This window comes from Panthera uncia, unplaced genomic scaffold (assembly GCF_023721935.1).
Source record: "Panthera uncia isolate 11264 unplaced genomic scaffold, Puncia_PCG_1.0 HiC_scaffold_1422, whole genome shotgun sequence".
NCBI lineage: Eukaryota > Metazoa > Chordata > Mammalia > Carnivora > Felidae > Panthera > Panthera uncia.
This window is the reverse complement of record NW_026058055.1, coordinates 1-27,863: the sequence shown is the minus strand read 5'-3', so window position 1 is coordinate 27,863 and position 27,863 is coordinate 1. Positions and strand designations below refer to the sequence as shown.

Here is a 27,863-nt window from a genome sequence, read left to right as displayed (position 1 = left end):
TGTGCTCAAGAAATGTTAGCTATTACGTATAACAAAAACCATATGTTATATTAGCATATATGAATGCATATAAATCCATAGAAAATGTGTGTAAGGATATTGATTTACTTAATGGTGATAACAATATGAAAGGGCATTAGTACTTAATGACAGTGTGAAGGGAAGCTTTCTTTCACATTTTACTTTTTTTTGAACAAAGGCTATGTGTTCATATACTTTATATGTATATTTTTTCCAGATGAGATAATTAGTTGCCGAGTTTCTTTAAATATATATTTTTTAACGTTTATTCACTTTTTGAGAGACAGAGACAGAGTGCGAGCAGAGCAGGGGCAGAGAGAGAGGGAGACACAGAATCCGAAGCAGGCTCCAGGTCCTGAGCAATCAGTACAGAACCCGACGTGGGGCTCGAACTCACAGACCAGGAGATCATGACCTGAGCCAAAGTCGGATGCTTAACCAACTGAGCCACCCAGGCATCCTGCTGAGTTTTTATCCTGGTGTTTGTTTCTCTAACCAATATTCTTCTTATCTTGGTTTGGTTAATAGGCAAAGCAGAATGGACTTCTGTCTTTTACTCCACTGAAATATTCACCAAATAGGCAGATAACTTGGATTTATTTTCAGTGGACCCTTAAATCAGTTTACTAATTTTTTTTTTTTTTTCTGAAATAGTGAAAGCCAGCTGTTAAATAAAACTATTGCTGGTATCCTTTGGATAATAGAATGGCAGTTTTGAGAAAAACTGAATGTTTAAGGTACAAAGTACCAAACCTTTCTCATACCATACACTTGAAGTATTATTGCCTGGATCTGTCTTCTAGAAGGGAGTGTTTGTTTTATTCCTTTGTCCTTCTGAAAATACCTTTCTCCCAGGTTCCTTTTATTGAGGATACAATTTGATAGTACATATGGTATTTGACTTAAAGGAGTGAAGATAATTAAATATAGCCTCAGGTATGTCAAGTATGGTCCCTGTTTGGGTGGCACCAGCATCTCCTGGGACTTTGGTAGAAATGCAAATTTTAGGCCCCACCCAAGACCAACTAAATTTTATTCATAGGGTCTAGAAATCTGTGTTTAACAAACTTTTCAGGTAATTATGCATGATAAAGTTTGAGAAGCAATATGGTAAGGTATGGAAGAGGATGGCTCGGTCTAGAAGAGCATGGCAATGCCATTATGTAAAGAGATCTTTATGACTGTGTAAATTTCTTTATTAAAGGATATTTGAGTGTTGTCTTCATTATTTTGATGATTTCAGATGAGCCTGCACTGGGATACACTAGAGAGCAATTTTGTTGTCTGTGTCTTAAGAACCTACTTATACCTAAGTAGGGATATTAACATTTTAATATCTGATGTCTTTATATTTTAAAAATGTAGTTCCATGTAAATATGTTTCTTGTTGCTTCCAATAAAACCAAGTTTACATTTCACCTTTTTGTATATTCAGCAGTTGTCATATTACTGTAGTTTATTATTGTACCTAATTGAAGACACTTAGGGCCAGGAGAATTCAAGTGGGAAAGTGTTATCTTCGAGACCATGGAAAAGGTACTGCTCAAGGTTACAGTAAGCATCACATAAACATAGGTCGATGGGAGTTTTCCGTCAGTAGGTTGGCTAAAGAAAACATGACTCATTTTGCAAAAGTACTTGGAGAATAAGAAAGTGCAAGTTCTCAGCAGTTCTAAAAACATCTGCATAGCACATACTAGTATTGCATCTCTCTGCTGATATTTGAAACCTGTGCTGACCAAAGGGAGAGGAGGGGTAGGACCAAACATATTAAGGAATAGAAGGAGGAGCTTGGAGGTTAGGGAGAGTAATTGAGCAAATTGAATAAAGTACCATATAAAAAGGTATTTTTAAAGATATTTATGTCTCTCCATGTAACTTGACCATGTATTTGGAAAATAGGGATCAAGAAGTTCAGTATTAAATGTGTATACATCTGCATTTTGATGCTGACCTTGGTTCAGAGATGTGTGTTGTCACCTAGTTGTTGTCTGTATTTTTCAGTTTGTAAATTTGCCTGAGGAATATCCAACCTAAAAAAAGCTTTTGTTGCATGATTTTCTAAATTTGATGGATACTTTACTAAGACCTTAATGGTAAAAAACTGTTTTATTTTGGTCTGTTATTTGTAGAGCAAGGATGGTCGACCTTTGCCATCAAGGGATAAACGTGCTTTAAAACAATTTGAAGAAAGGTTACGAACACTTAGGAAAAGAGAGAGGCACTTAGAATTCATTGAAAACAGCTGGTGGACAAAATTTTGTGGTGCTCTGCGTCCCCTGAAGGTAAATGGAGTTTTCAAAAATTATGTTGTCACTCTTCAGTTTATATAGACCTGTCAGAGAGAATGACTTCTCTTTGTAAGGCATTATAGCATGATACTTATGAGCATGAATTTTGAAGTTAAACTGGTTTTGAATCATAGCTCTGTCATTTGGTAGTTTGGGCAAGTTACACACCTCTGTGAACTTCATTTACTCCTGTGTAAAACAAGTATTGTAACAGAGGTGTTGGGAAATTTAAATTAGAATATAGGTAAGTAATGTGTGCTGCCAGCACATTTTTGAAAATTTGTACTTTTTTTTAATGTTTGCCTATTTTTGAGAGACAGCATGAGTGGGGGAGGGGCAGAGAGTGAGGGAGAGAAAGAGAATCTCAAGCAGACTCTGCGCTGTCAGCCCAGAGTCTTGACGCTGGGCTTGATCTCATAAACTGTGAAATCATGATCTGAGCCAAAATAAAGAATCAGACCCTCAACTAACTGAGCCACCCACATGCTGCACAAGTTTGTACTTTTCTATAAATAGGAAAACTGGGACCCACTTTAGAACTCAGGTACCCTAACTGAAATTAATAGAATTTGCTTCCTTGTTAGGTGGTATGTTTCTGAAAGTATATAAAAAGGTATTATTCAGGGCAGAAAACCATTTCTTTCTTTCTTTCTTTCCTTCTTTCTTTCTTTCTTTCTTTCTTTCTTTCTTTCTTTCTTTTCTTTTTTGAAACGATCATTTGCTAGCCTTGATTTCTTCAGATTGGATAGTGGTACCTACACTTAAGGACCTAGATTGAACTAAGGGCATAATAATACAACTCTGAGTCTAAAAAGTGTCTAGAACTGCTGGCAACAGACTTCTTTATTGTCCATTCTGTATCTGGCATTTCAAACACCTGAACTTTGTATAGAACAGTATGCATGTTGTAATTTACAAAGTGCAGCGAATAGACTGGTGTAAAGAATGTTAGGCAAGATGAGGCTCTAAAGTGGGTTTTACCTAAGTTTAAAAAAAAATGTTTTAGAGAGCCCCATGAAAGGATTAGTTAGGTTGAGTTTTGCTTTATCTTTTTCTTATAATTAGAAAGGAAATAAGGAAATGCACTGACTGCTCATCCTAAAAATCTCCTTTTTGGAAGAGTTCTTCAAAATTATATCATAATCAGATCTATTGTGTATTACTTTTTTTTTTTTTTTAAATGTTTATTTATTTTTGAGAGACAGAGCATGAGCAGGGGAGGGGCAGAGAAGGGGAGACACAGAACCTGAAGCAGGTTCCAGGCTCTGAGCTGTTGCACAGAGCCTGATGCGGGACTCAAACTCGCAAACCATAAGATCATGACCTGAGCCGGAGTTGGACACTTAACCGACTGAGCCACCCAGGCACCCCTATTGTGTATTTTTAAACCTTCTGTTAGAATCAATTTTGTTAAAGACTCACCACTCTTTTTTTTGCAAGGTGATTGTCTTAGTAATACCAAAGGTATGCTAAAACCCTCCTCAACCTTATCTTCTTCTTCTTTTTTTTTTCTCCTCAACCTTATCTTAATTCTAAATTTTTTATATGGCTTCTTTATAAATATTTATAACCTGGTCTCTAACATTAGCTGCCTTGATTTAAACATGCTCTGTCCTATTTCACTGAACCTAGTTTAGAGGGATTTTTAAATCAACTTTATTAAGTGTGCAGATTGATTTTGCCAACTATGTAGATATAGAAGACCCACATCACTTCAAAAACTACCCCATGTCTTCCCGTCTCCCACTGAACTCAGACCCCAGATGGCCATTGATGTCCTTCTGTCATTATGGTTTAGTTTTATGTGTTGTATTATTTCATATAAATGGAATAGAGTGTAGTATAATCCTTTTTCTGGCTTCTTTGGTACAACAAAATGTTTTCGAGATTTGTCTATGTTGCATTTTTTTTTCAGTAGTTCATTCTGTTTTATTGCTGGGTAGTATCCTGATTGGTGTCTATGTTACAGTTGGTTTATCCACTCACCTTTTAGTGGAGATGTGAGTTATTCCCAGTTGGAGATTATTATGAATAATGCTGATGTAAACATCTGTTGTAGATGTGTTTTCATTTCATTCATTTTTCTTGGGTAAATAACTAAGAGTAGAATTTCTGGGTCTAATGTTTAATGTATGTTTAACTTTCTAAGAAAGTACCAAAGTATTTTCCAAAGTGGTTGTACCATTTTTTTTTCCCACAGCAATGTGAGATTTCAGATTGCTTCATATCCTTGTCAGCTCTTATATTGTAACTGTTTGTAATAGTTATTCTGATGGCTGTATAATAATATTTTATTGTGGTTTTGATTTGCATTTCCTTGGTGACTAATGATATTGAGCACTTTTTGTATTCTTATTGGCCATTTGTGTATTTTCTCTAAGAGTTTTTTAAGTGTGTTTGTTTATTTTGAGAGAGATAGAGACAGTGTGCGTGTAGGGGAGAGGGAGAGAGAGATCCGCAAGCAGACTCTGTGCTGACAGCCTGGAGCCCAACAAGGGGCTTGAACTCATGAACCGGGAGATCATGACCTGACCCAAAACTGAGAGTCAGCTGCGTAGCCGACTGAGCCACCCAGGCACCCCTGGATATTTGCTCTAAAATGCCTGTTTAAATCTTTTGTCCATTTTTAAATTTAAGTTTTTGTTTGATGAGTGAGCTACGAATTCTTTATGTGTCCTGGATTAAATACTTTGTCAAATATATGTATTGTGAATGTTGTCTCTTTTTATGGCTTGCCTTTATGTTTTCTTAACACTGTCATTCAAAGAGATGTTCCTTAAGTTTTTATAGCAATCATTTTCTGATATGTTTTCTTCTGGAAATTTTACAGTTTAACTCATATTTTAGGTTTGTCGTCATTTTTAAGTTAATTTTATGGGATGGTATAACTTAAGGGCTTCTTTTCCATGTGGAGATGCAGTTGTTTCAGCAACATTTTCTTGTCAAGACTGTTCTTTGCTCATTGGCTTTCCTTGGTACCTTTTGCCAAATCAATTGATCATGTGCATATGTGGGTCTATTTCTGGACTTTTTCTTTTGCTCCATTTATTTATATGTCCTTATGCTAAAACTTGATTATTGGTGTGTTATATAATCAGTCGCAAAATCAAGTAGTCTAAATTCTTCAGTTTTGTTCTTCTTTTCAATATTGTTTTAGCTATGCTAGATCCTTCACATTTCAATATAAATTTTAGAATATTACAAAATGCCCACTGGGATTTCTAGTGGGATTACTTTGAATCTGTAGGCAAATTTGGGGACACTTGATATTGTAAACTGAACCAGATGAGAGTTCATCCATCTGATGCACAGCAAGCAAGTAAAAACTTGATACCAGCCTATTGCAAGAAAGGCTGTTTATTGGTGTGGCACCACCCAGGATAACAGGGAGCTAATGCTTCACAGTCCTGAACTCTCCCAGTGGCTTACAGGTGAGGGTGTTTTTTTGTTTTGTTTTTTAACTTTAGAGCACGAGAGTGCAAGTGTGAGCAGGGGAGGGGCAGAGGGTGAGAGAGAGAGAGAGAGAGAGAGAGAGAGAGAGAGAGAGAAGGAAAGAGATAGAGTGAGACAAAGAGAGAACTTTAAGTAGGCTCCACTCAGCATGGAGTCCAACTTGGGGCTTGATCCCATGACCCCGAAATCATAACCTGAGCTGAAATCAAGATTCAGATGCTCAGCTGACTGAGCCACCCAGGGGCCCTGACAAACGAGGGTTTTTAAAGGCAACTTTTGGTGCAAAGGCCCTCCTGAGAAGGTGGACCCCACTGATTGGAGGCCCAGAAGGTCATGTTAGCAGGTGCTCTGGTGTTGCTTTGTCTGGTCTCCTGAAAGTCTTTTCCATTTCAGGAGACTTGGAATCTGAAAAATGCTTTTACTCTTTATGTTAGAGATTTCATTAGGTACATTTGGTGATTATATCTTTGTTTATAAGCTAGTGGAGTTGCATTTCTGCAGGTTCCCTGGCCAGTCCAGCCTTGCCTGGGGATGATACAACCTTTAGTGCTCATTCTTTCATCTGAGCTGACAAGATGGATGCCGGCTTATATTTTAATACTGAACCTGCTAATTCATGGACGTGAGAGCTTTCCATTTATTTATGATAACTTAAATTTCTCTTTGCAACATTTTGTAGTGGTCAATGTAGAGGTCTTGAAAATATTTTGATAAATTTACCTATATCTTTATATTTCTGTTCCCCCAAAATTTGTATGTTGAAATCCTCATCTCCAATGTGATGGTATTTGGAGGTGGGGGCTTTGGGAGCTGATTAAGTCATGAGGGTTGAGACCTTATGAATGGGATTAATGCCCTAATAAAAAAGACCCCAGAGGGCTCTCTCACCCCCTCCTCCATGTGAGAAGACAGAAGATTTTATGATTTTGTTTACCTTCAATCCTGAATTATTGGCTTCTCTTAGTATGTAGAAATTTGTTTTTGTGCATTGACCTTGTATCATGCAACCTGGCTAAATTTTTACTTCTAGTAGCTTTATTATAGTTTCCTAAGGAATTTTTATGTACATGAACATGTTAGATGCTTAAAGACAGTTTTATTTCTTCCTTTCCAGTGTAAGAGTCCCAATTGCTTTTTTTTTTCTTCCCATTATTGCACTGACCCAAACCTCCTGTACAATCAATTTACCACTTATTCTTTTTGTTATATGACTGTATTATTCTTGAATATGGATCTAAATTCTTACCTTTCTTTCATTTTCTGGGCCTAGGTTAAGGATAAGAGGAATAATTAGGAACAGTGAGGAATGAAAATAGGCATGCCGGAAGGAAAACTCTGGGGATACAAACTTAAATTGTTATATAATTGAGGGTTTAACATGATTGTGACGGGATAAACACTGCTTTTTTTTACTCAAATGAAATATAAAAATTATTATCACTTCTGTGTTTGTGCATAGTTGATATAGTTCATAAAGTGGAAGATACATGCTCTTAGTGCTTCTTAAATATTAGCATCTAAGTAGTCCTAGTGGAAGAAGGTAGAGACAGGTCCACTCATCCCACTCACTGTTCCCTACCTGCCGGAGGTGACTTACAATCCATGAGACTCTCCTGATAGAAATTCCTTTGAAGTTATGTTCTGTCTCAAACTTTTGTGCTAATATTGCCTTTTAATCTGTATTCTGATCCATGTTTCTTTTATTAGAAAATGTATTGGAGGGACGCCTTGGTGGCTCAGTCGGTTAAGCGTCCGACTTTGACCCAGGTCATGATCTCATGTCCGTGAGTTCAAGCCCCGCATCGGGCTCTGTGCTGACAGTGCAGAGCCTGGAGCCTGTTTCAGATTCTGTGTCTCCCTTTCTGTCTCTCTGACCCTCCCGCATTCATGCTCTGTCTCTCTGTCTCAAAAATAAACGTTAAAAAAAAAAAAAATTAAAAAAAAAAGAAAATGTATTGGATTTAAATTTTCGCAAATGGAAAAATTCAGTTCTACGATTCTGTAGTTTTTTTATGACAAAATATTATAATTTTTTTTCATAAGAGTAAATCCTCATGAGAAACCTAATGATCTTGTGGTTTCACATTGCTCTGCATTCTTAGGATATGCATACCTCATTTCAGAGGCATGGACTTTGCTGTTTCATACACTTGGTTTTGAGTCCTTGCTCTGATCCTAACCAGCTGTCTAAACTCTGTTCCTTCACCTTTCTAAACCTTAACTTTTCTCACCTTAACTTAACTCACTAATGGATTTATATACTTACCTTATTTTTGTTGTGAGAATTAAAAGAAATAATGTATGTAGTGTTAATGCCTTTTGATGTAAACAGCTCAGGAGATTGCAGCTGCTATTGTTATAGGTTTATATTTAAAATTTTTCAACTTCTTAAATACTGCCATAGAACTCAAAGGAAAATACCCGTTTTATGTTGTAGACATTTATAAAACTAAGCATCTAATTAGAATAAATTAATGGCTTCTTAAAACAACTTTCAGAAATAATACTGAACACATTTCTATGAATACAGTCTGATGTTCGTTAACTACATGACAGCATACTTCGAACTTGTATAGCTAATTGGCCTGGGTAACCTATGGATTCATTAGGTTTTAAATCCAACTTTTGGTTTTACTATATATATATATACCTTATATAATATATATACCTCTTGTATTTACATAGAAAGTTGTAAATACATGTTCATAATTATATCACAGATTTTTTGAGACTTTTTAAAAATTGTGGTAAAATGTATATAAAATTTACCATTTTAACCATTTGTAAGTATGCATTCCGTGATACTAACCATGGAACATTCACAACATTATGTAACAATCACCATTATTCATTTCCAGGACTTTTTATCATCTCAGAAACACCACACCCATTAAACAAGAATAACTCCCCATTCCACACCCACCCCCAGCCCATATCCCCTGATGACCTCTGTCCTGCTGTCTCTGCCTGTTCTAGGTACATCATATAAGTGGAATTATTACTGTGTTCGTTTGTGTATGGCTTATTTCAAATTGCATAATATCTTCAAGATTTATCCATGTTGTAGATGCATCAAAATTTCATTTCTTTTTAAGACTGAATTACATTCTGTTGTGTATGTAATCTACATTTTGCTTATCTATCTGTTGGTGCACATTTGGGTTGTTTCCAACTTTTGGCTATTGTGAATAACACTACTGCGGTAATTGGTGTTCAAGTATCTGTTTGAGTACCTGCTTTCAGTTATTTTGAGTATATACTTAGAAATGGAATTACTGGATGACATTTCCGTTTTGTGTTTAGTTTTTTGAGGAACCTACAAACTTTTTTTTCACAGCGACTGTACCATTTTATATTTCCACCAGAAATGCACAAGGGTTCTAATTTCTTTCCATCTTTGCAAACACTTATTTTCTGTTGTTTTGATAATAACCAACCTTATGGCTGTGGAGTGATACCTCATGGTGGCTTTGATTTGCATTTCCCTAATAATTAGTGATCTTGAGCATCTTTTCATTTGATTATTGGCTATTTGTGTATTTATTTTCTTTGGAGAAGTGTTCACTCAAGTCTTTTGTCTGTTTTTAAATTCTTTATGTTTTATTGTTGTCAACTTGTAAGGGATTTTTTTTTTAGTAGTCTGAATATTAATCCCTTATCAGATATAGGATTTGGAAATACTATCTCCCAACCTTGGTTTGTCTTTTCACTATGTAGATAGTGTCCTTGATACACTAAAGTTTTTAATTTTGATGAAGTCCAATTTATTTAATATTTGTTGTTGTTGTGGCCTGTGCTTCTGTGTCATATCCAAAAAATAATTGCCAAGTCCAGTGCCATAAAGATGTTTCCCCCTTTTTATCCCTAGAAGTTTAATAGTTTCAGCTCTTAGGTTTAAGTCTTTTTAACTATATTGAGTTAACTTTTTTATATGATTAAGGTTAAGGGTCCAATTTCATTCTTTTGCATTTGGATGCCCTTGACCCAGCACTATTTGTTGAAAAGACTGACCTTTTGGTCTTGACACCATCGTCAAAAATCGATGGATCATATATGGGAGAGTTCATTTCTGGGGTCTATTACATTAGTTATATATCTGTCTTTATGACAGTACAAAGCTATTTTGATTATTGTAGCTTTGTAGTAAGTTTTGAAATCAGGAAATGCAAGTCTTGTAACTTTTTCTTTTGTAAGATTGTTTTGGCTATTTGGGGTTTTTTGAAATTTCATAGGAGTTTTAGAATGGGTTTTTCTGTTTCTGCAAAAAAACCCAGAAAATAAACAAAAAAAATTGTAATTTTGATAGAGATTGCATTGATTTTGTAGATCACGTTTAGTAGTATTGTTATTTTAATAATACTAAGTCTTGAAGTCCATGAACATGGCATGTCTTTACATTTATTTATGTCTACTTGAATTTCTTTGAGCAGTGTCTTGTAGTTTTCAGTGGATAAGTCTTTTGTCTCATTGTTTAAGTTTATTCCTAAGCATTTTATTATTTTTGTTTTATTCTGTTTATTTGAATCAGACACATAATAAAGAACTATTAAAATTTATATTTCTACTTGTCCCACTAATCTCCTAACCCCCCAACACATACACAAACACAACTAAAATTCATAAGGTAAACAAACAATGAAAAATAGTTTTATCATACATAGACAGTGCTTAGTTGTTTTGAAGGTGTGTGGGAATATTTTAATTTTTTTAACTAATATTTTTGTCATCCCAGGAGCCTCTAGAATTTACTACAACTATGTTTAAAGATGTAGCAGATTTCCTTTCTGAGAATAATATTTAAAGCATGTATGTTTTTATTGTTTGTTTTAGGTCATACTATTTAGGTATGTCTAAAGAAAAAGACTGGCACTTTTTAACTTTAAAGGAGCTTTTACTGGATGTATAAATGTGCATTTCAAATTTTACTTGATCACTATTTGAGAGAGATTTTTTGGGGGGTTTTAATGTAGATGCTTCTTAGAGTAATAGTAATTGTATATTAGAGTTTCTGGAACCTACAGTATCTTTTGTAGATTCCCAGTAACTTTATGGTATGGATATTGTAGTTCATATAAAGAATAAACCCACTTGTAAGTGACCTAATCCATCTTTACATTGGTATAATAATGAAACTCCAGTGCATAGAAAAGCTTGGAGTGGGTCTTAAAAAAATCAATGACTGATCTTTTTTTTTGTGTTTGTGTTTAAGAAGACTTGTTTAACATATATGGTTGATTCATTAACATTGAACTGTAGATGTAAGATCAACATCAGTATTACTTCTGTCTGAACAAAGCTTACCTACACAAGTACATCCTCAGTAATCAGAGCCTTCTTAAGTCTTAGGAACACTAGAGAGCACTTCAGTACTATGCTGGGGGCTCTTTGAAAGAGCAAAATTACCAACACAAAAGCACAAAACAAAGAATGTAATGCTTAACTAGACCACTTACTGGATACTTGTTTACAGTATGAGAGCTGAAACAAGAAAGGGTGTACCCTTGTTCAACCTTAGCTGGGAATTTGCACATCAGGTGACTTAGATTTTTCATTACCCTGCACATATCCCAGAAGACCACGTAAGTGCCCTAAGTATTGATTTTAAGGTTATAAATAAATTTTAGTGGGTAGATGCATTTGCAAATACAGAATCTGCAAATGAGAATCAACTGTACCTCTAAGTAAAAACAAAAAGAAATCTCCCAATCTAGCAAGTCTTCCCTCCAGCTCTTATTGCAAAACTTTGTGTTTAAACAAAGATAGTCAGTCTGGGGAAAATTGCATGGGAGAAAAGGGGAAATTTGGAGGTGGGCCTAAGATTGATCTGAAAGCCCCTAAAAGTTAAATGAAATAAGCTGGTCACAAAAAGATAAATACTGTGTAATTCCACTTATATGAGGTATCCAGAGTAGTCACATTCATGAAAACAGAAAATAGAATGGTGGCCTCCAGGAGTTGGAAAGAAAGAGATATGGGGAGTTGTTGTTTAATGGGTACAGAGTTTCAGTTTTGCCAGATACAAACAATTCTTGGAGTTTGGTTATACATTGTGAATGTATTTAATGCTACTAAATTGTGCACTTAAAATGTTATGATGATACATTTTATGTTATGTATCTTTTACCATTATTTAAAAAACAAAAACAAAAAACCAGAAATGGCCAAGAACCAGAGTGACATGAAGAGTTGGACTGTGGGAAAAATGAGAGGAAAACAGAGATGAAAACAAAATTACAGGGTGTCCAAAGGAAAATAGACTCAAAATTTGGTAAGCAGTATTGAAGAAAGGTAGGAGAAACAACCAAGAGAAAGAAACAAGAAGTAAAAAGAATCAAAAAGTGTTGAAATGGAAGAGAAGGAAAAACTACATGTGTTTAATTGGAGAAGGAGAAGCTTAATTGGTCCATGCAGAAGCAAAACAAAAGAAATTAGTGGAACTAATATTTAAAGTTGTGATTCCAAAAAATGACCTAAAAATAGACATGAAATCTACACATTGGAATAGCCACTTTGTACCTGGGAAAATTTATGTGCATTTTCCTAGTAACACTGACTTCAGAATTAAAGAAGAGTCCTTAAGATTTCCAAGTAAAAAAAAATCCACTGATTTACAAGGTCAACATAGTTAGACTTATTATCAGATTTTTCAAAAAACATAAAGCAAGCAAGAATGGGGCGGGGGGACATTAAAAAAGGCCTAAATGAACAGTCCAAAATCAGAAGTTTATATTTGGCCAAACTATCTTTTAGAAAAGAGATTTTTAAACATTTAAGGACTTAGGGAATTCTGTACCCACGGGCTCTTGAGAAATCCACTAATTGCCAAGCTCTAACCAACCAAGAGATGAGGTGGAAAACATCAGCAAAAGAAGTAATGGTGAATATTTAATATTGCAGATCTATGAAGAAAAGATGTGGGCAAGGGTGAGAATATGTGTAAACATAGGTTCTGATGAGACAGAAATCATGCAATTAAGAGAGAGAAGTAGAATTTCTTATAGATTACTGTATGGGTAGTAGGTGGGAGTTGGATACATAAAAACTAATCAACTTTATATTAAAGGGCTAAATATGAAAACAGGGGCTAAGAGCATTTGAAAATTAAAATACACTGAAACAAAAGTATAAAGCTACTTGACAAAAAGGACTTAAAAATGGAAGAGTGAAGAACACATATTAACAAAGAAACACGAGAAATATAAAATACACGCAAGTCTCAGATAATAATATATGTTGAGATTAATGTTCCAGGCATATCAATAAATATGAGTGGACCTAACTCACTATTAAAAGAAAAATTTAAATTTTCCTCACAAAGTGAGGTATAACCTAAAACAGATGACAAAGGCTAAAAATGTATATTAAAAGATATACTAGGCAAATGGAAATGATAAAACGTATAGCGATCTTGATACTGGACAAAGTAGAATTTCGAGCTGAAAAACATTAAGTCCGACAGAGAAGGATACTTTTTGTGATAGAATCCTTTTCTCCTCCCTCAGTGATTTCCATGCCCTAATCTGTGGAACCCTTTATAGTAGCCACATGAAGTGGCAGAAGGGACTTTGCAAATGCAATTATGGTTACAGACTTTTAGGAGGTTATCCTGGATTATCTGTGTGGGCCCAGTCTAATAACATGTGCCCTTAAAAGCAGAGAACTTTTTTGGCCTGAGTCAGAGAGATGTATGTGGTATATAAAGAGTAAGTCAGAGATAGTGAAAATGTGATAAAGGATTGGCTTGCCATTACTAATTTGAAGATGGAGAGGGCAGTATGAAGAGGAATGCAAGCAGCTTAAGGAACTGAGAGGCTGATAGCCATCAAAGACTACAACCCTGTATTGAGCCCTACAACCTCAAGGATCTGAATTCTATCAACACTCTGAAAGAGCATGAAGGGATTCTTCCCCAGAGCCTCCCGGAGGGAATACAGACAGCCCTGCTGACAACTTGGTAGTTTGGCTTTGTGCCACCTTAAGCAAAGAACCATCTGAGCTGTGCTGTGCCCAGACTTCTGACCCACAGAATAAGAAGTAGATGTTGTTTTAAGTCACTACATTTGTAGTAGTTTGTCACTGTAGCAATAGAAAACTAATATACTTATTAAGAAAATTTGTAAGTTATGATGAAGATGAAATAGTTACGTACCAAAGAACACACAACCACCTTTATGAAGCAAGAAGTATGAGATATTCAAGGAGACGTAGATTGAAATATGTTAATAGTAGGAGAATAACATAGCACCATACTCAGGGTAAGACATTTCGGATGCACAAAATTGAGTAAGAATATAGAAGACCTAAGTCAATAAGGCATATCATAACTTTGGGACTTTAAATCCCAATATAGAGTCTATACTTTCCAAGTACACATGGAACATTCACTAAAATTGATCATATATTATGTCATGAAGAAACTTCAATAAATTCTACAGAGTAGATATATTACAAACACCTCTTCCCTGATTGCAATGCAGCATTAAAACTAGAAATTATAATAAAATCAATAAAGTAGGACACTTTTCACTTGGAAATTAACCTTGTATTCAGCAACTCTTGGGTGAAAGGAAAGGAGAAATAAAAACAAACTTCAAAATTCTTTAAATTAACAATGGAAATATCATATTAGAACCTATGAGATACATGTAAGACGGTGATCATGAAATAAGGATCAGGAAATTCAAAGCCTTAAACACATTTATCAATAAAAAAGAAAGGATAAAAATATACTCTAAATTCCAAGCATGCAAGGCTAGCAAAGGAGCAAAGTAAACCAACAGAAAGCACAAGGAAAAAAGTAAACATAAAATCAGAAAACAATGAGAGGAAAACTAGATCAATAATTTCTATGTGTATGTTTCAACTAATAAAACACTAACTTCATTGAAAGGAAACCGGGCTGATTGGAGAAATGGTTGATGCTGAGGCTGGTGCTGGGAAAGTATATAAGCCCACACCTGCTTATGTTAGAGAAGAAGTATAGCTAGAGTATGATAAGGGAATGTGCTTGAAGGGGCTCTTGCTTCCTAAACCTGGGACCATTTAAGTATCAAAATATATGAGTATAATGATGGAAATAAGTAAATGGAGAAAGGAAAGCTCTACCCTACAGTGGCATTCTAATAAATGTAGAATAAATGTCAGAATTAGAAAATCAGTATTTGGCAAACATCACATACAGTACTGTTTCTTGCAAGAGAAATAAATGAATACTAAAATTAGAAGGTGAAAATTTGGGGATAACAGGATATTTGCATAATCTCACTATTTCTACACAAGACTTACTAATTACAAAGGGGATAGTAGTAATTGTACAGTGAAGAGACATGGCTTAAACCACCTTAACCATGTGATCCAAGTTAAGCTTATCAGTAATGGGGTAATAGATACGATTGTGCCTCTGTCATTTCTGCCAAAAATACATGAACTGAATATAAATAATTGTAAAGAAATAGGTAGCCCACATTGAAGGACAACGCAAATAACTGTCCTGGACTCTTCAAAATATAAAGGTCATGACGGTAAAAGTGATTTAGGAACTGTTCCAGATTAAAGGGTACTAAACAGATAAAAGCAAAGTATAATGCTGAATTGCATTTTGGACCAGAAAAAAAACAACAACACAACTTTGTTCTCTAAAGGACTTAAGTGGAACAATTAAAATTTGAATTAAGTCTATAGATTATATAATAGCCTCTATATAATAGTGTTATATCAATATTAATTTCTTGATTTTGATAATTGAAGTGTGATTATGTGAAAGAATTTGCTTTTGGAGAATAGGTATTAAAGTATTTTTCTGCAGCTTATTCTCAAAAACAGTTCAGCCACCTAGAGAATGATAAAGCAAGGTAAATGTTAACATTTGGACAATTTAGTTGGAAGGTATACCAAAATTCTTTGTGCAGTTTTTGCAGTTTTCTCATATATCTGAAATTATGGCAAAATAAGGCTTTAAAATCTTAACTTCTACTAGACCTCCCCTACTTCCCCCTCCCCCCCACCCTGATTTTGGCATTATCCTTACCACTCTCATTTTTAATGTCAATCTTTATGAAAGTCTCTTCTATAAGAATAGTATAGAACAATGACCAAATACCATTAGCTAGTACTACCCTAACAAATCACTATGAGATTCTTTGTAATTTAAAATACAATAATTTGTAGCCAGAGCTGAATATTATTGATCTTCTAACTTTTTAAAAAACTTTATGTACAACACTTGCAACATGTAAAGAAACTTAATTCTTTTCCTAGAACTATAACTTACAATGTCCTATCAAGATTTGATTATGAAAATTATGTATTAACCTTCTACCTCTGAGGAAAGTCTTGAAGACTAATTGATTTGCCACTTAGAGTTAGGGGACCTGGGACCCATGGCCATTAGCTATGTAATACTGGACACATAATGTCAGATGGGTTTCTAGAGAGAGGAATGTTCAGTTTGGGTTAAATTAAAATCCAGTTCTCCATTCCAGAATTATCTTTTCAAACGCTTGTTAACCTGGGTTGAAGTGGTATCTTTTTATGGTAGTCATCTGATATTCTAAATGACTTTTCTAAGGCACAGTTTCTCAATTGTAACATAAGAATTACTTGGGACTCTTGTTAAAATACAAATTCAGATCCAGTCCACCTTTGGTAAGTCCCAAGGGTGTGTAAGCTCCAGCAAGCTCCCAGTTGACACTGATGGTCCATGACCACTCTTTGATTAACAAGATTGTAGGTAGTTATAAAGGGACCACATGCTTCTGTTTCCTATCCTCATTGTTATTAAAGAGTAAGAAAACTAGAAAAAGGCAAAAAAGGAAGCAGTACATGGTATTTTATTTAAGGTAACAAAAATAATAAGATACAATAGAAATTATTTTTATCTTACATTTGTAACTATTATTTGAGTCTCTAGGTGTGGTAACTTTCTACTTTTTTGGGTTATATTTCTGTATACACAAAAGCTATTTTATGGATATAGGAAATTCACCTATGAAACTTGATAAGAGGTGTGTCCTAAAAAAAAAAACAAAACTGATCCTAAATTATTTCTTTCTATACTGTTTGGAGGTTTTGTTTCACATTGTCAGACAGTATTAAATTCTAGGATAAGAGATTTATGGTAGGCTAATTAGCATCTCAAAACACAAATGATTTTAAGAGAGTGATTGAAAGTTTATTTTTGCTAAAGTGATAGCTTATTCATGCTGCTTTCTAAGACCATTCAGGGTTCAATTTAAATCAGACTTTATCAGTCTCAGCACAGTTGACATTTGGGGCCCAGTAATTCTTTGTTGGGGAGGGTGACTACTGTCCTGTGCATTTTAGGGTATTTAGCAGCATTCTTACCTGCTTGCTGTAACACCCCTGCCCAACTCAAATCATGACAGACTTTCTGTAAACATTGTCAAATGTCCTTTTGAAGGGGGGTAGAATATATCCAATTTAGAACCACTGATTTAAATGAAAGAAAAGAACACAGGGTTTTAAAGTTAGTAAAAGGGAAAGGGAAGAGATTTGGGGGAATGGTATGCTATTAATGAGATAGAGGAACATAAATTTTCTTTGTAGGTAATGGAAAATTTTCTGGACAGTTGATCCATCATTGCTTTAGATAACATCACACGTCAAGTTAGTAACATTGATAGTATTTTTACTCTGAAAAAAGTAATGTCTTACTTGGTATTCTTTGTAGATTATAACGTTTCACCTCTTTAATGTGGTTTAATGAACATTACATGATTCATATCTGATTAATACACAGGAAAAACTTGGTTTCTGTTCTATATATTTATGTCTCTAAAACAACATTGTTTTAAGAGGTCAATTTTTCCCAACTTGACCTATAAATTTAATGCAATTACAATAAAAATCCCAAGTTATTTTGTGGATATTCACAAATTGATTATAAAACATATGTGGGAGGGGGAAAAAAGACCCAGAATAGCCACAATACCTAAGAACAAAGTCAGAGGACTGACACCACCCAACCTCAAGACTTACTCTAATGCTACAGTAATCAAGACAGCATGGTATTGGTGGAAGAGGAGACACATAGACCAGTATGACAGAATAGAGAGCCCTGAAATAGACACATAATGAGGTTAACTGATCTTTGACAAAGGAGGAAAGATAACTCCTTGGAGAAAGGATACTCTTATCAACAAATAGTGTTGAAAGAATTTGACATCTACACAAAAAAAAGTTAATATAGACATAGACTTTAGACCTTTCACAAAACTTAAAGTGAATTATAGACCCGTTGTATTAAAACACAAAACAAAACAAAACAAAACAAAACAAAAAACAAACTATAAACCTTCTAGAAAGTAACAGAGAAAATCTAGGTGACCTGAGGTATGGTAGTAAGTTTTTAAATACATCACCAAAGCGTGATCCATGAAAGAAATAAATGGATAACTTGTACTTTATTAAAATTAAAAAGTACTGCTCTGTGAAGGACACTGTTAAGGAAGTAAAAGGACAGGTCACAGTGGTGCTTGGGTGGCTCAGTCGGTTAAGCATCTGACTCAGCTCAGGTCTTGATCTCAGGGTTGTGAGTTCAAGTCCTGTGTTGGGCCCTGCGCTGCATGTGAAGCCTACTAAAAAAAAAAAAAAAAGTCACATGATCTCAGGGTTCCATGAATTCAAGTCCCCCATCAGGCTCTGTACTGCCCGCACCGAGCCTGCTTGGGATTCTCCCTATCCCTCTCTCTCTGCCCCTACCCTGTTTGCGCTCTCTCTCTCTCTCTCAAAATAAATAAAGTTAAAAAAAAAAAAACTTAAAAAATAGGCTTCAATCCAAAATACATAAAATACTCTTAAAACTCAACTATAAGAAACTACTAGGTTTATCTAAATTGTTTTCCTACTGTCTTCTAGCCTTCATGGCTTCTGATAGGAAATGAGTTGTTAATCTTGCTGAGAATCTGCTTTACATGAGTCTCTTCCTTCTTATTGCTTTCAAGATCTCTTTGATTTGCCCTCCCCTCCATTTATGCATGTCTAGGTGTGGATGTCTTTGAATTTATTCCTCTTAGACTTTGTTGAGTTTCTTGGATGCATAGGTTATTTTTCATCGAATTTAGATTGTTTTTGCCTATTATTTCTTGAAGTTTTCTTTCTGCCCCTTTCCCTCCTCTTTTTCTGGGAATCCTATTGAGCTTATATTGCTGTTTCAAGGTGTCACATGTGTCTAAGTCTCTGTTCAGTTTATTTCATTATTTTTTCATTCTGTTCCTCAGACTTGGTCATCTCAGTTGCTTTAAGTTTGATGATATTTTCTTCTTTCCTGCCCAAATCTGCTGTTTAACCCTTGTAATGAAATTTTCTTATCAGTGTCAACTCTAGAATTTCAATTCACTTCTTTTTTATAATTTCTCTCCCTTGATAGTCTTTAGTGAGACATTGTTTTCATTATTAGTTTTAGTTCTTAAGTCATGGTTTCCACTTAGTTCAAGTACTAATTTAAGTTCTCATTTAAATGTATGTTGTTTTGAGGTTTTTATAAAATTTACCTTTTCACATTTATAATATATTCTATTAAGTAGCTATGATTAAACAGTTGAACTCTGGGTCATATATCCCAACAGATTGGGAAAATAGTCAAGGACTTTTTTCCTTTTTTTTTTTTCTTCCCCAAAATCGACATCAAGGAAAGGGAATTTTAACTTTTGCTATTTCTGTGTCATGTTCTTTTTACTACTACTTGGTATCTGGTAGTTATACTCCCTCATTCTACAAGCTATTTCTTATTAACAGTCTATTAGGAAGTAATAGGTTTCACTTTTTGATCCTCAGTGTAATCATATGGTCCTCACCTAGTTATCAAATAAAGGTGCTCAAATCTAGTAGAAAAAGACTGTGTAAGCTCCTTTATAGCTTCTACTATAATGAACTTTTGTTACTATAAAGGAGTCACTTCGAACCTCTTTAGCAGTGAGACCTTTTTTAAATAAATGAATTCTTATGTGAAATTCCAGGTACATGCATTGTTTTCTATTTCAAGCAATGACTATAGCCTTTTTGGTCTTCTCTTGCCAACTTTCTTTCCCAATGAGTTCCAAAGGTACTCTCTCAGAACTGAAGAATTCCCAGGAACACAGCTTAAAATTTATTCCAAAACTCATCTTTATATGTGGGGTAGGATGCTGTTTTACTTCATTTATCCTGTCAGAATTCTAAAATGTGAAGTAAGGTGGAAAACACCATCACATTCATTATATTATCCATCTATTCCTATCAACTCCAGTCAAAAGAGAAGGTAAAAACACTGAACTCTGCTTAATTGGAATCTTTTTTTGTTCTGACGTTGTGGACTCTTCAGCCTACTTGTCGCTGGAACTTAGGGAAGATGTCAGGGAAAAAAAGAACCTACATTATTACTGACATAGATTTCAGGCGTTTTTATTCTTAAGAGACCCAGTTCCAAAAATTTTTTGCTTGTTTTCTACCATCTCTAATATAAAGTTCATACAGTAAGGAAATGTATTCTACTAATTACAATGCTTAATACATTTCTTCACCAGAAATCTTAACATGACAATGTCTTCAGTGCTGTTCTGGGCCATAGTTAGTTAGTTAGTTAGTTAGTTACCACACAACATATAAGCAAAAACTGTGAATTTGTGTATGTGTGTGTGTGCGTGTGTGTGTGTGTGTGTGTATGTCTGAATAAAAAATCTGTGGGAGGGGCGCCTGGGTGGCGCAGTCGGTTAAGCGTCCGACTTCAGCCAGGTCACGATCTCGCGGTCCGTGAGTTCGAGCCCCGCGTCAGGCTCTGGGCTGATGGCTCGGAGCCTGGAGCCTGTTTCCGATTCTGTGTCTCCCTCTCTCTCTGCCCCTCCCCCGTTCATGCTCTGTCTCTCTCTGTCCCAAAAATAAATAAAAAATGTTGAAAAAAAAAAAATCTGTGGGGAAAATGTTCCAAGTTCCCTTTTTGACAAAAGGTTTATATAACCTGATGAGTTTCATGGTTTTGGTTTGTCTGTGTATGTAGTAAGTCTTAATGTACTTTTCATTTATCTTTGAAGTTTATATTTCAGTCTAACTGAACATAAACCTTTTATGTGACTTAGCAGAGTCTCCTTTGTTTACTTACTAATAAAGACTTTTAAATACTTTGTCTCTTTTGTGTATGTGTTTTGAGTCAAATAGCCTCATAATGAAAATTTAGATGATGAATGCCTCGGATTATATGCTGAATTAAAATATATCATGGATCATTTTATTTGGATCATTGTCGTATGCTTGCAACTCATATTGAGCATAATGGTTTTGTGCTTTTAATATCACCTTTTAAAATTATATTTTAATGATATTTTTTTGTGCTTTTAGATCATTTGGGGAATATTTTTCATCTTAGTTGCATTGCTGTTTGTAATTTCTCTCTTCCTATCAAAGTGAGTATAGTACACATATTCTGTACAGCACACATCCTGTGAAGTTAATTAAAAATGTGCTAGTATAATGTATAAATTCACTCTTTATAATTTTTTGTTGTTTTAGTTTGGATAAAGCTCTTCATTCAGCTGGAATAGATTCTGGTTTTATAATTTTTGGAGCAAACCTGAGTAATCCACTGAATATGCTTTTGCCTGTTCTACAAACAGTGAGTAAAAGGAAAAAAAAATCAGTCATTTTCTTCTCTAGCAAACATTCTCACACTCTGTCAAACTAGTATGTTAACAGACTATTGATACTTGGCAATATATGCTTGGGCTTCTGCTGATTTGGCTCATTTACATATGACTTCTACATCGATAATAGTACTTTCAAGATTATTATAGTGACATATTACTGAACTCTTATACATAATTTGATTTGGGATACATTATAATACCTAAGATGAACTTTTCCAATGAATTCCTATTTTTGAACTAATGAAGTCTTTTATTCCATACATAAATGTAATTTTTGTTTAATTTGTTACAGGATTTTTCTTAGGATAGTGGCACTAAACAATTTAGTAACAATCTAGTAATTGTTTTTTGGAGGATTATTATTATTTTTTTTGTATTATCATAGTAGCCTGATCTAAATCAGAGTTGATATTTTAAACATTTGTCAAATATGAATGAAGTTTCAGTTAACTTTATATGACTTCCAGAACTCCTGTTGTTTGTGTATTAAATTTAATTTTATCTTTTTTTCAGGTGTTTCCTCTTGATTATATTCTTATAACAATTATTATTATGTACTTTATTTTTACTTCAATGGCAGGAATTCGAAATATTGGCATATGGTTCTTTTGGGTTAGAGTAAGTATAACAATATTATTTTGATTTTTTTCATTTTGTATGTAATTTCCATTACTACAAATTAACCTAGATTTATAATATAAAAGTAAATATCTTGATATTAAAAGCGATGGAAATATTTGCTTTCTCACTTCATGGTAACATAAAAATGCTTTTTGTTTAGAGCAGTGGTTTGTAAATGGGCAGGTTTGTCCCCTGGGTACATTTGGCTATGTCTGGAGATATTTTCAGTTGGTAAAACTAGTGGGTGCTACTGGTGTGTAGTGTGGGTAGAGGCTTGGGGAGTCTGCTAAACACTCTGTGTTGCACGGGGTAGCCTCACACAACAAAGACTTATCCAGCCCAAAATGTCAACAATGCCAAGGCACAGAGATCCTTGTATTTTTTCCATAGTGTTTGGCTGCATGGAAGTATTGAAGTACAGATGGATACACTATAGCTCAAAAGACAGCTCTTCCTACTAGAAGTTAAAGATTACTATATGATTGGAAAAAGTTATTTTCTTCTTACACTCATTTTGAGGTAAATTAAGAATTTTAAGATGAAGGTGATTCAGATAGAAACTACGTCCTGCTGTGAGTAAAAGAAAACCCAGTTAAATAGTGGTTTGAACTAATGAAAGATTTCTTGCTGTGGAAAATTTCAAAAATCTAGCATTGCTTTGTAGCTCAAAAGTGTCAAGTCCGACATCTCTGTAATTCTCTTGGCTTCTCCTGCATGATCATAATATGGCTGCTGCAGCTCCGTTTATCCTGTTCAAGTTCCATTAGAAAAACATTTCTATCAATAAAGCAGCACTCCCACAAATCCCCAGCACACTTCTTTCCTTTTGATGTTTAATATTTTATCACTGCTAGCTATGATGAGATGTAAGGGAAACTGGGAAATGTCAATTTTTAGGTGTTCATGTTTTCATCTCATCCAGAATTGGAGTTAATTTACTCTATGTTGTCCTAAAATCTATTAATAAAACAGGGAAGTCATATCTTAGTTGCTAAAATAAAAATGTTCTCTGACACTGAAATGAAGAAAGTCCTGTGGCTCATTGTATTTGATACCACATGTTTTAGTTTCTCTCTATTATAGATATATATGAAAATATTTACAATCAGATTATTATAAATTATTTTAAACTAGAATTTATAACAGTATGGTAGGAGGATGTCATGAGTATTTCATAGAAATGAGTATTTATAAACATGTGACATGTCTGTTCTTGTACAGTAGTATATAAAACCACAAATATATTACTAATACCTACAGTTTAAACTCATTCCTTTAATCTTTGGATAGAATTAGTGGTAGTTCATAATATTTCTTAGCTCTATAAGCTTCTAGCAGATGCTATTACATAATAAGTTTAGAAGATTTGTCTGGAAACAAACCAGCTGAATACTAATATATTCTCTAGGTCTTGAGTTTTTCATGGATCATTTATAGGATCCTTTGAATATAGATGCTTTGCTATGACTAAAGGAAACATAAATCTACACCTAAAAGCTTTGCAGGGAAAGAATTGTCTTTGTCATTCTCATAATCATTTGAAATGATTAAGAATTCTTTAAAAAAAATTTTTTTTAACGTTTATTTATTTTTGAGAGAGAGCACACGCGCACGTGTGCAAGTTGGGGAGGGGCAGAGAGAGAGGGAGACAGAATCCAAAGCAGGCTCCAGGCTCTATGCTGTCAGCACAGAGCCCAACATGGGGCTCGAACCCACAAACTGTGAGATAGATCATGACCTGAGCCAAAGTCGGATGCCCAACCAACTGAGCCACCCAGGTGCCCCAAAATGATTGATTAAGAATTCTTAATATTTATTTTGGAAGAAAGAAATGGTTGATTGAACTGTGTCATTACCTTTAACATATGAGCAGGACTTAGTGCGGTACAAATAAAACATATTGCTGAAATATTGTTACTGTCTTTTTTCTTTGCAGCTATATAAAATTAGAAGAGGTAGAACGAGGCCCCAGGCACTCTTATTTCTCTGCATGATACTTCTGCTTATTGTCCTTCACACTAGTTACATGATTTATAGTCTTGCTCCCCAATATGTTATGTATGGAAGCCAAAATTACTTAATAGAGGTAAGTGTAAAATTTTAAACTTCATTATCTTGACATTTTTTTTTATTTAAAATTTTTTTTTAGTATTTATTTTTGAGAGGGAGAGAGAGAGTGAGCTGGGGAGGGGCAGAGAGAGAGGGAGACACAGAATCCAAAGCAGGCTCCAGGCTTTAGGCTATGAGCTGTCAGCACAAAGCCTGGCACGGGGCTCAAACCCATGAACCACAAGATCATGACCTGAGCAGAAGTCAGACACTTAACGGACTGAGCCAGCCAGGTGTCCCCATTATCGTGACATTTTAAAGATAGTGATATTTAAAAACAGTTTTTAATTTGTGAAGACTCCAATAAGGTAATAGCTCATCAGATTAAGTTTAATATTGCTAAAATAGGATTTTCATTCTATTTTTGAACTTATTTATATTTGTTTCTTACAAGTTTTTTAATAACACTCTGAATTCTATTATAATAGTTCCTTAATGGATCCCCTGGTACCAAGGTGCTGAGCTTTATCTCAGCACTCTATTGAAACTCATAATATTTTCTCTAAAATAAATATTTCAAGTAATTTTATTAATATGACTTCCTCCAAAATTTTGATGAGCAAAGTTTGTCATCAGTCCTGTGAATCCCACAGAAGAGGCTTTAAAAATATTTTATTTGTGGGTGTCTGAGCTTCCTTTTAACATAATGGGTATCCTCTTACCTGTTATACTCTTTCTTGATATTGATCTTTCAAAAAGCCAGCTGCAGTTCCTAGTTGTAACTGGACAGCTAGTTTGGATTTTTTGACCTATTAAAATATTTTGACCATATCTGATTTAACCTTTGTGTGGTTTGTTTCTTTTTCCTAAAATACTTTGCTCTACTTAATAATGCAAATCAAATCTGTGTTTCAGGTTCTATTTCAAGCCTTGCTCTTAATGGAGTCTTTGGTTACTAATCTACCCAGATCACTCCTTTTTTTTTATCATGTAGTTCCTTCTTTCTTTACTTCATTTAACATGTAATTAAGAGCAAAAATTTAACAAGTACATCCAGCCTTCCATCAGTACCATACATAATATTACCGATGGTTGAAAAATTAGTTCACTGACAAATATTAAGTAATAATGTAGGTGGAACAAATATAAGCACAAACTGTAATAGAGGTACATGAGTAACCTGAGTTTGGGAAACATAGTACTGGAAGATCACTTGAATCATATTTTCTACTTCTTGTATCTTTTTATTCTCTTCTTGCCTTATCCCCTCCACCTAGTTCACTAGGTCATGCCTGTTAAAGTTTCTTGTATGAATAAATGAAGTGAGGTCATGCATTTGCATGGACAAAAGATAATTCTTGTTTTACAGTGGAACAATAAGTAGGCTGTTTCTCTGGGAAACACTCTGTTGTTCAACCAGGACCTAAAGATTGTTGCAAAAAGGTCCAAATGTTAGAGGCACCTGGGTGGCTCACTCAGTTAAGTGTCTGACTCATGATTTGGGCCCAGGTCATGATCTCACAGGTCGTGGGACTGAGCCCCATGTCAGGCTCCGTGGGTTTCTCTCTCTCCTTCTCTCTCTGCCCTTCTGTCTCAAAATAAAAAAATTAATTAAAAAAAAAAAAAGCCCTACTGTTACATTTACCATAAATCTTTCTCTTCTAATTGTAATTTTGCATAAAAATTACCTTTTAGAATATTAGCTAAATGTAGTTTAATAGAAAACAGAGTTAAAATTCATAATGTGATTACTTTTTAGTCCAAATATATGTATTAATGTAATATTTATATTTTAATTGTATTTTCATCTTTCAGAGCAATATAACTTATGATGACCATAAAAACAACTCAGCCCTCCCTGTGCCAAAGAGATGTGATGCAGATGCCCCTGAAGGTAAGTGAGGCAGCTCTTATCAACTATCTTAAAGTTTATAACTCTATGAGAAAAGAGTTGGCTTGCATTTTGCTGTGTTAATCATTTGATTCATCTGTTTTAATATGTGGCGACAAAGGAACTTTTAGCAAGAAGAAATCGTTAAGTCTTTTCAATAGAATTTCTTGGTGATATATTGATTTCCATTAGGGAAAGGACCATTATAAATTAGTTACTTATGAAATAGCAAAAGGTAGTTATTATTTATTACATTTACTAATATAATAAATTACTCTTAAATACCTTTTTTTTTCCTTATAAAACTCAAGATAGTTTTGGTAGAATGTGTAATTCTTAGGGCCAAGACCGCAAGTACCTATGACTTAGAACTTTTAATTCATACGTGTCTAGTTATTTAATAATAGTAATGTTAATGACAATAGCAGTTCACTTTTAAGAACATATAATTGCATTCCAGGCACTATGCTAAGTATTTTATGTGTATTCTAAGAAAAACTGTGATCTTATGCTTTTCCTCTGTGTAATTTTAGAAAATTATTTTTTTCCTCTTCCTGTGCATTAGGTGATTTTTTTTTCTTTTGAATATTATAGTATTCTGTCCTTACTAAGGATTCCAGATACATTCTGTCAGAATTTGCAATTTTTTTTTTACTCCTGGCTTCAAAATGCTTTTATTTCATGGTAAAATAATATGTCCAATATAGTATATCTCTTCATAAATCACCCATGGGTACCATAATAAAAAGATAAATTTTTCTGAGTTTTTAGCAGGGTCAACTAAAGAATGTGATGGAGTAATAGGAAGAATAGGCATAGAATACTGGAATAGCCCAGAGGAAGAATTACCTCTACCTGGAGGAGATCATTGTGCAGTGGTAGTCAAAAGATGGGCTTTGGAAAAGCAATATCAGAGCTGCATTTCAAAGTTAAAGAAGAATTTATCTGGTGTGTGTGCATCAAGGGAAGTTGTTCTAGGCAGAGGAACAAAATGCACAAAGTAGATTATCTTAAACTATATGGGTATGTGTTTAAAAAAATTTAAAACATTGTTATGTTTTGTATTTTAAATTATAGGGGTAAGAGTTTGGAGAGATGGAGGAAACGAGATTATAGAGTTAGGAGTCAGATCACAAAATGTTCTGGAAAGTAAGAGCACCAATGAAAATTTTTGAATGAGGAAGTAGAAGTTATGATCTGATTTATTGTCCGTAACTTAAATTGTAACAGTTGTGTCTTATATAGAGCCTGGATTTGAAACCAGGGCATAGAAATCAGATGAGAGGGGTATTCAGAAGGAGCTTTTATAGTAATCCAGGAGTGATGGTAAAAGCCTGAACTAAACAGTGGTCATGAGGGTGTGAAATAAAGAAAGAAATTCGGATGAAATGAGATTTCTGATTGGATCTAAAGTGTTTTTGAAGAAGACAAAAGATTCTAGAATGGCCCTCTAGTTACTGAGTCATTTGGTGAATTTTGGTATCACCAAACTGAGATAAAAATACATATGAAGATTAGAGAGAATTGTAAGAAATGATGAGTTGACCTGAGATATCTCTGGGAAATTCAGGTGGAGGTTTCCAAGACAGATGAATATATATGTAAGGAAGTGAGATGACAGAGAGTGAGAGGAGCACAGAGACTGGATCTCAGGAAAGTTATCTGAAAGAAGGTAAAGAAGGTACAGAGAAGAGGACTGAAAAAAAAAAATGTTGATGAAGAGAGATCTAATCGCATGGGTAAAAAGGAATATATATCTAGTGACTTATTAGTCTTCATGGAAATTTGTATTAGGGACTGAGACTAGGCAGAAACTAAAGACATGCAGGGTCAAAGAAATTTTTGTTTTGCTGTTTGTTTGTTTGTTTGTTTGTTTTAATAGATTAAGAGAGACTTCAGGGA

The 27,863-nt window shown here is 34.4% G+C and overlaps 1 protein-coding gene across 1 annotated transcript in view; it reads left to right on the top strand.

Moving 5' to 3' along the window:
* The window catches only part of LOC125917037 (lysosomal cobalamin transport escort protein LMBD1), a gene marked incomplete at its 5' end in the record, with an annotated part of 73,319 nt that extends 47,207 nt beyond the window's left edge, over positions 1–26,112 (top strand). Inside the window, 6 exons of the mRNA XM_049623285.1 lie at positions 2,154–2,306; positions 21,096–21,160; positions 21,267–21,369; positions 21,914–22,018; positions 23,958–24,107; positions 25,886–26,112. Coding sequence (XP_049479242.1) covers positions 2,154–2,306; positions 21,096–21,160; positions 21,267–21,369; positions 21,914–22,018; positions 23,958–24,107; positions 25,886–25,972 — 663 coding nt within the window. The remainder of the gene's footprint in view (positions 1–2,153; positions 2,307–21,095; positions 21,161–21,266; positions 21,370–21,913; positions 22,019–23,957; positions 24,108–25,885) is intronic.
* Between the last annotated feature and the right edge of the window lie 1,751 nt (positions 26,113–27,863).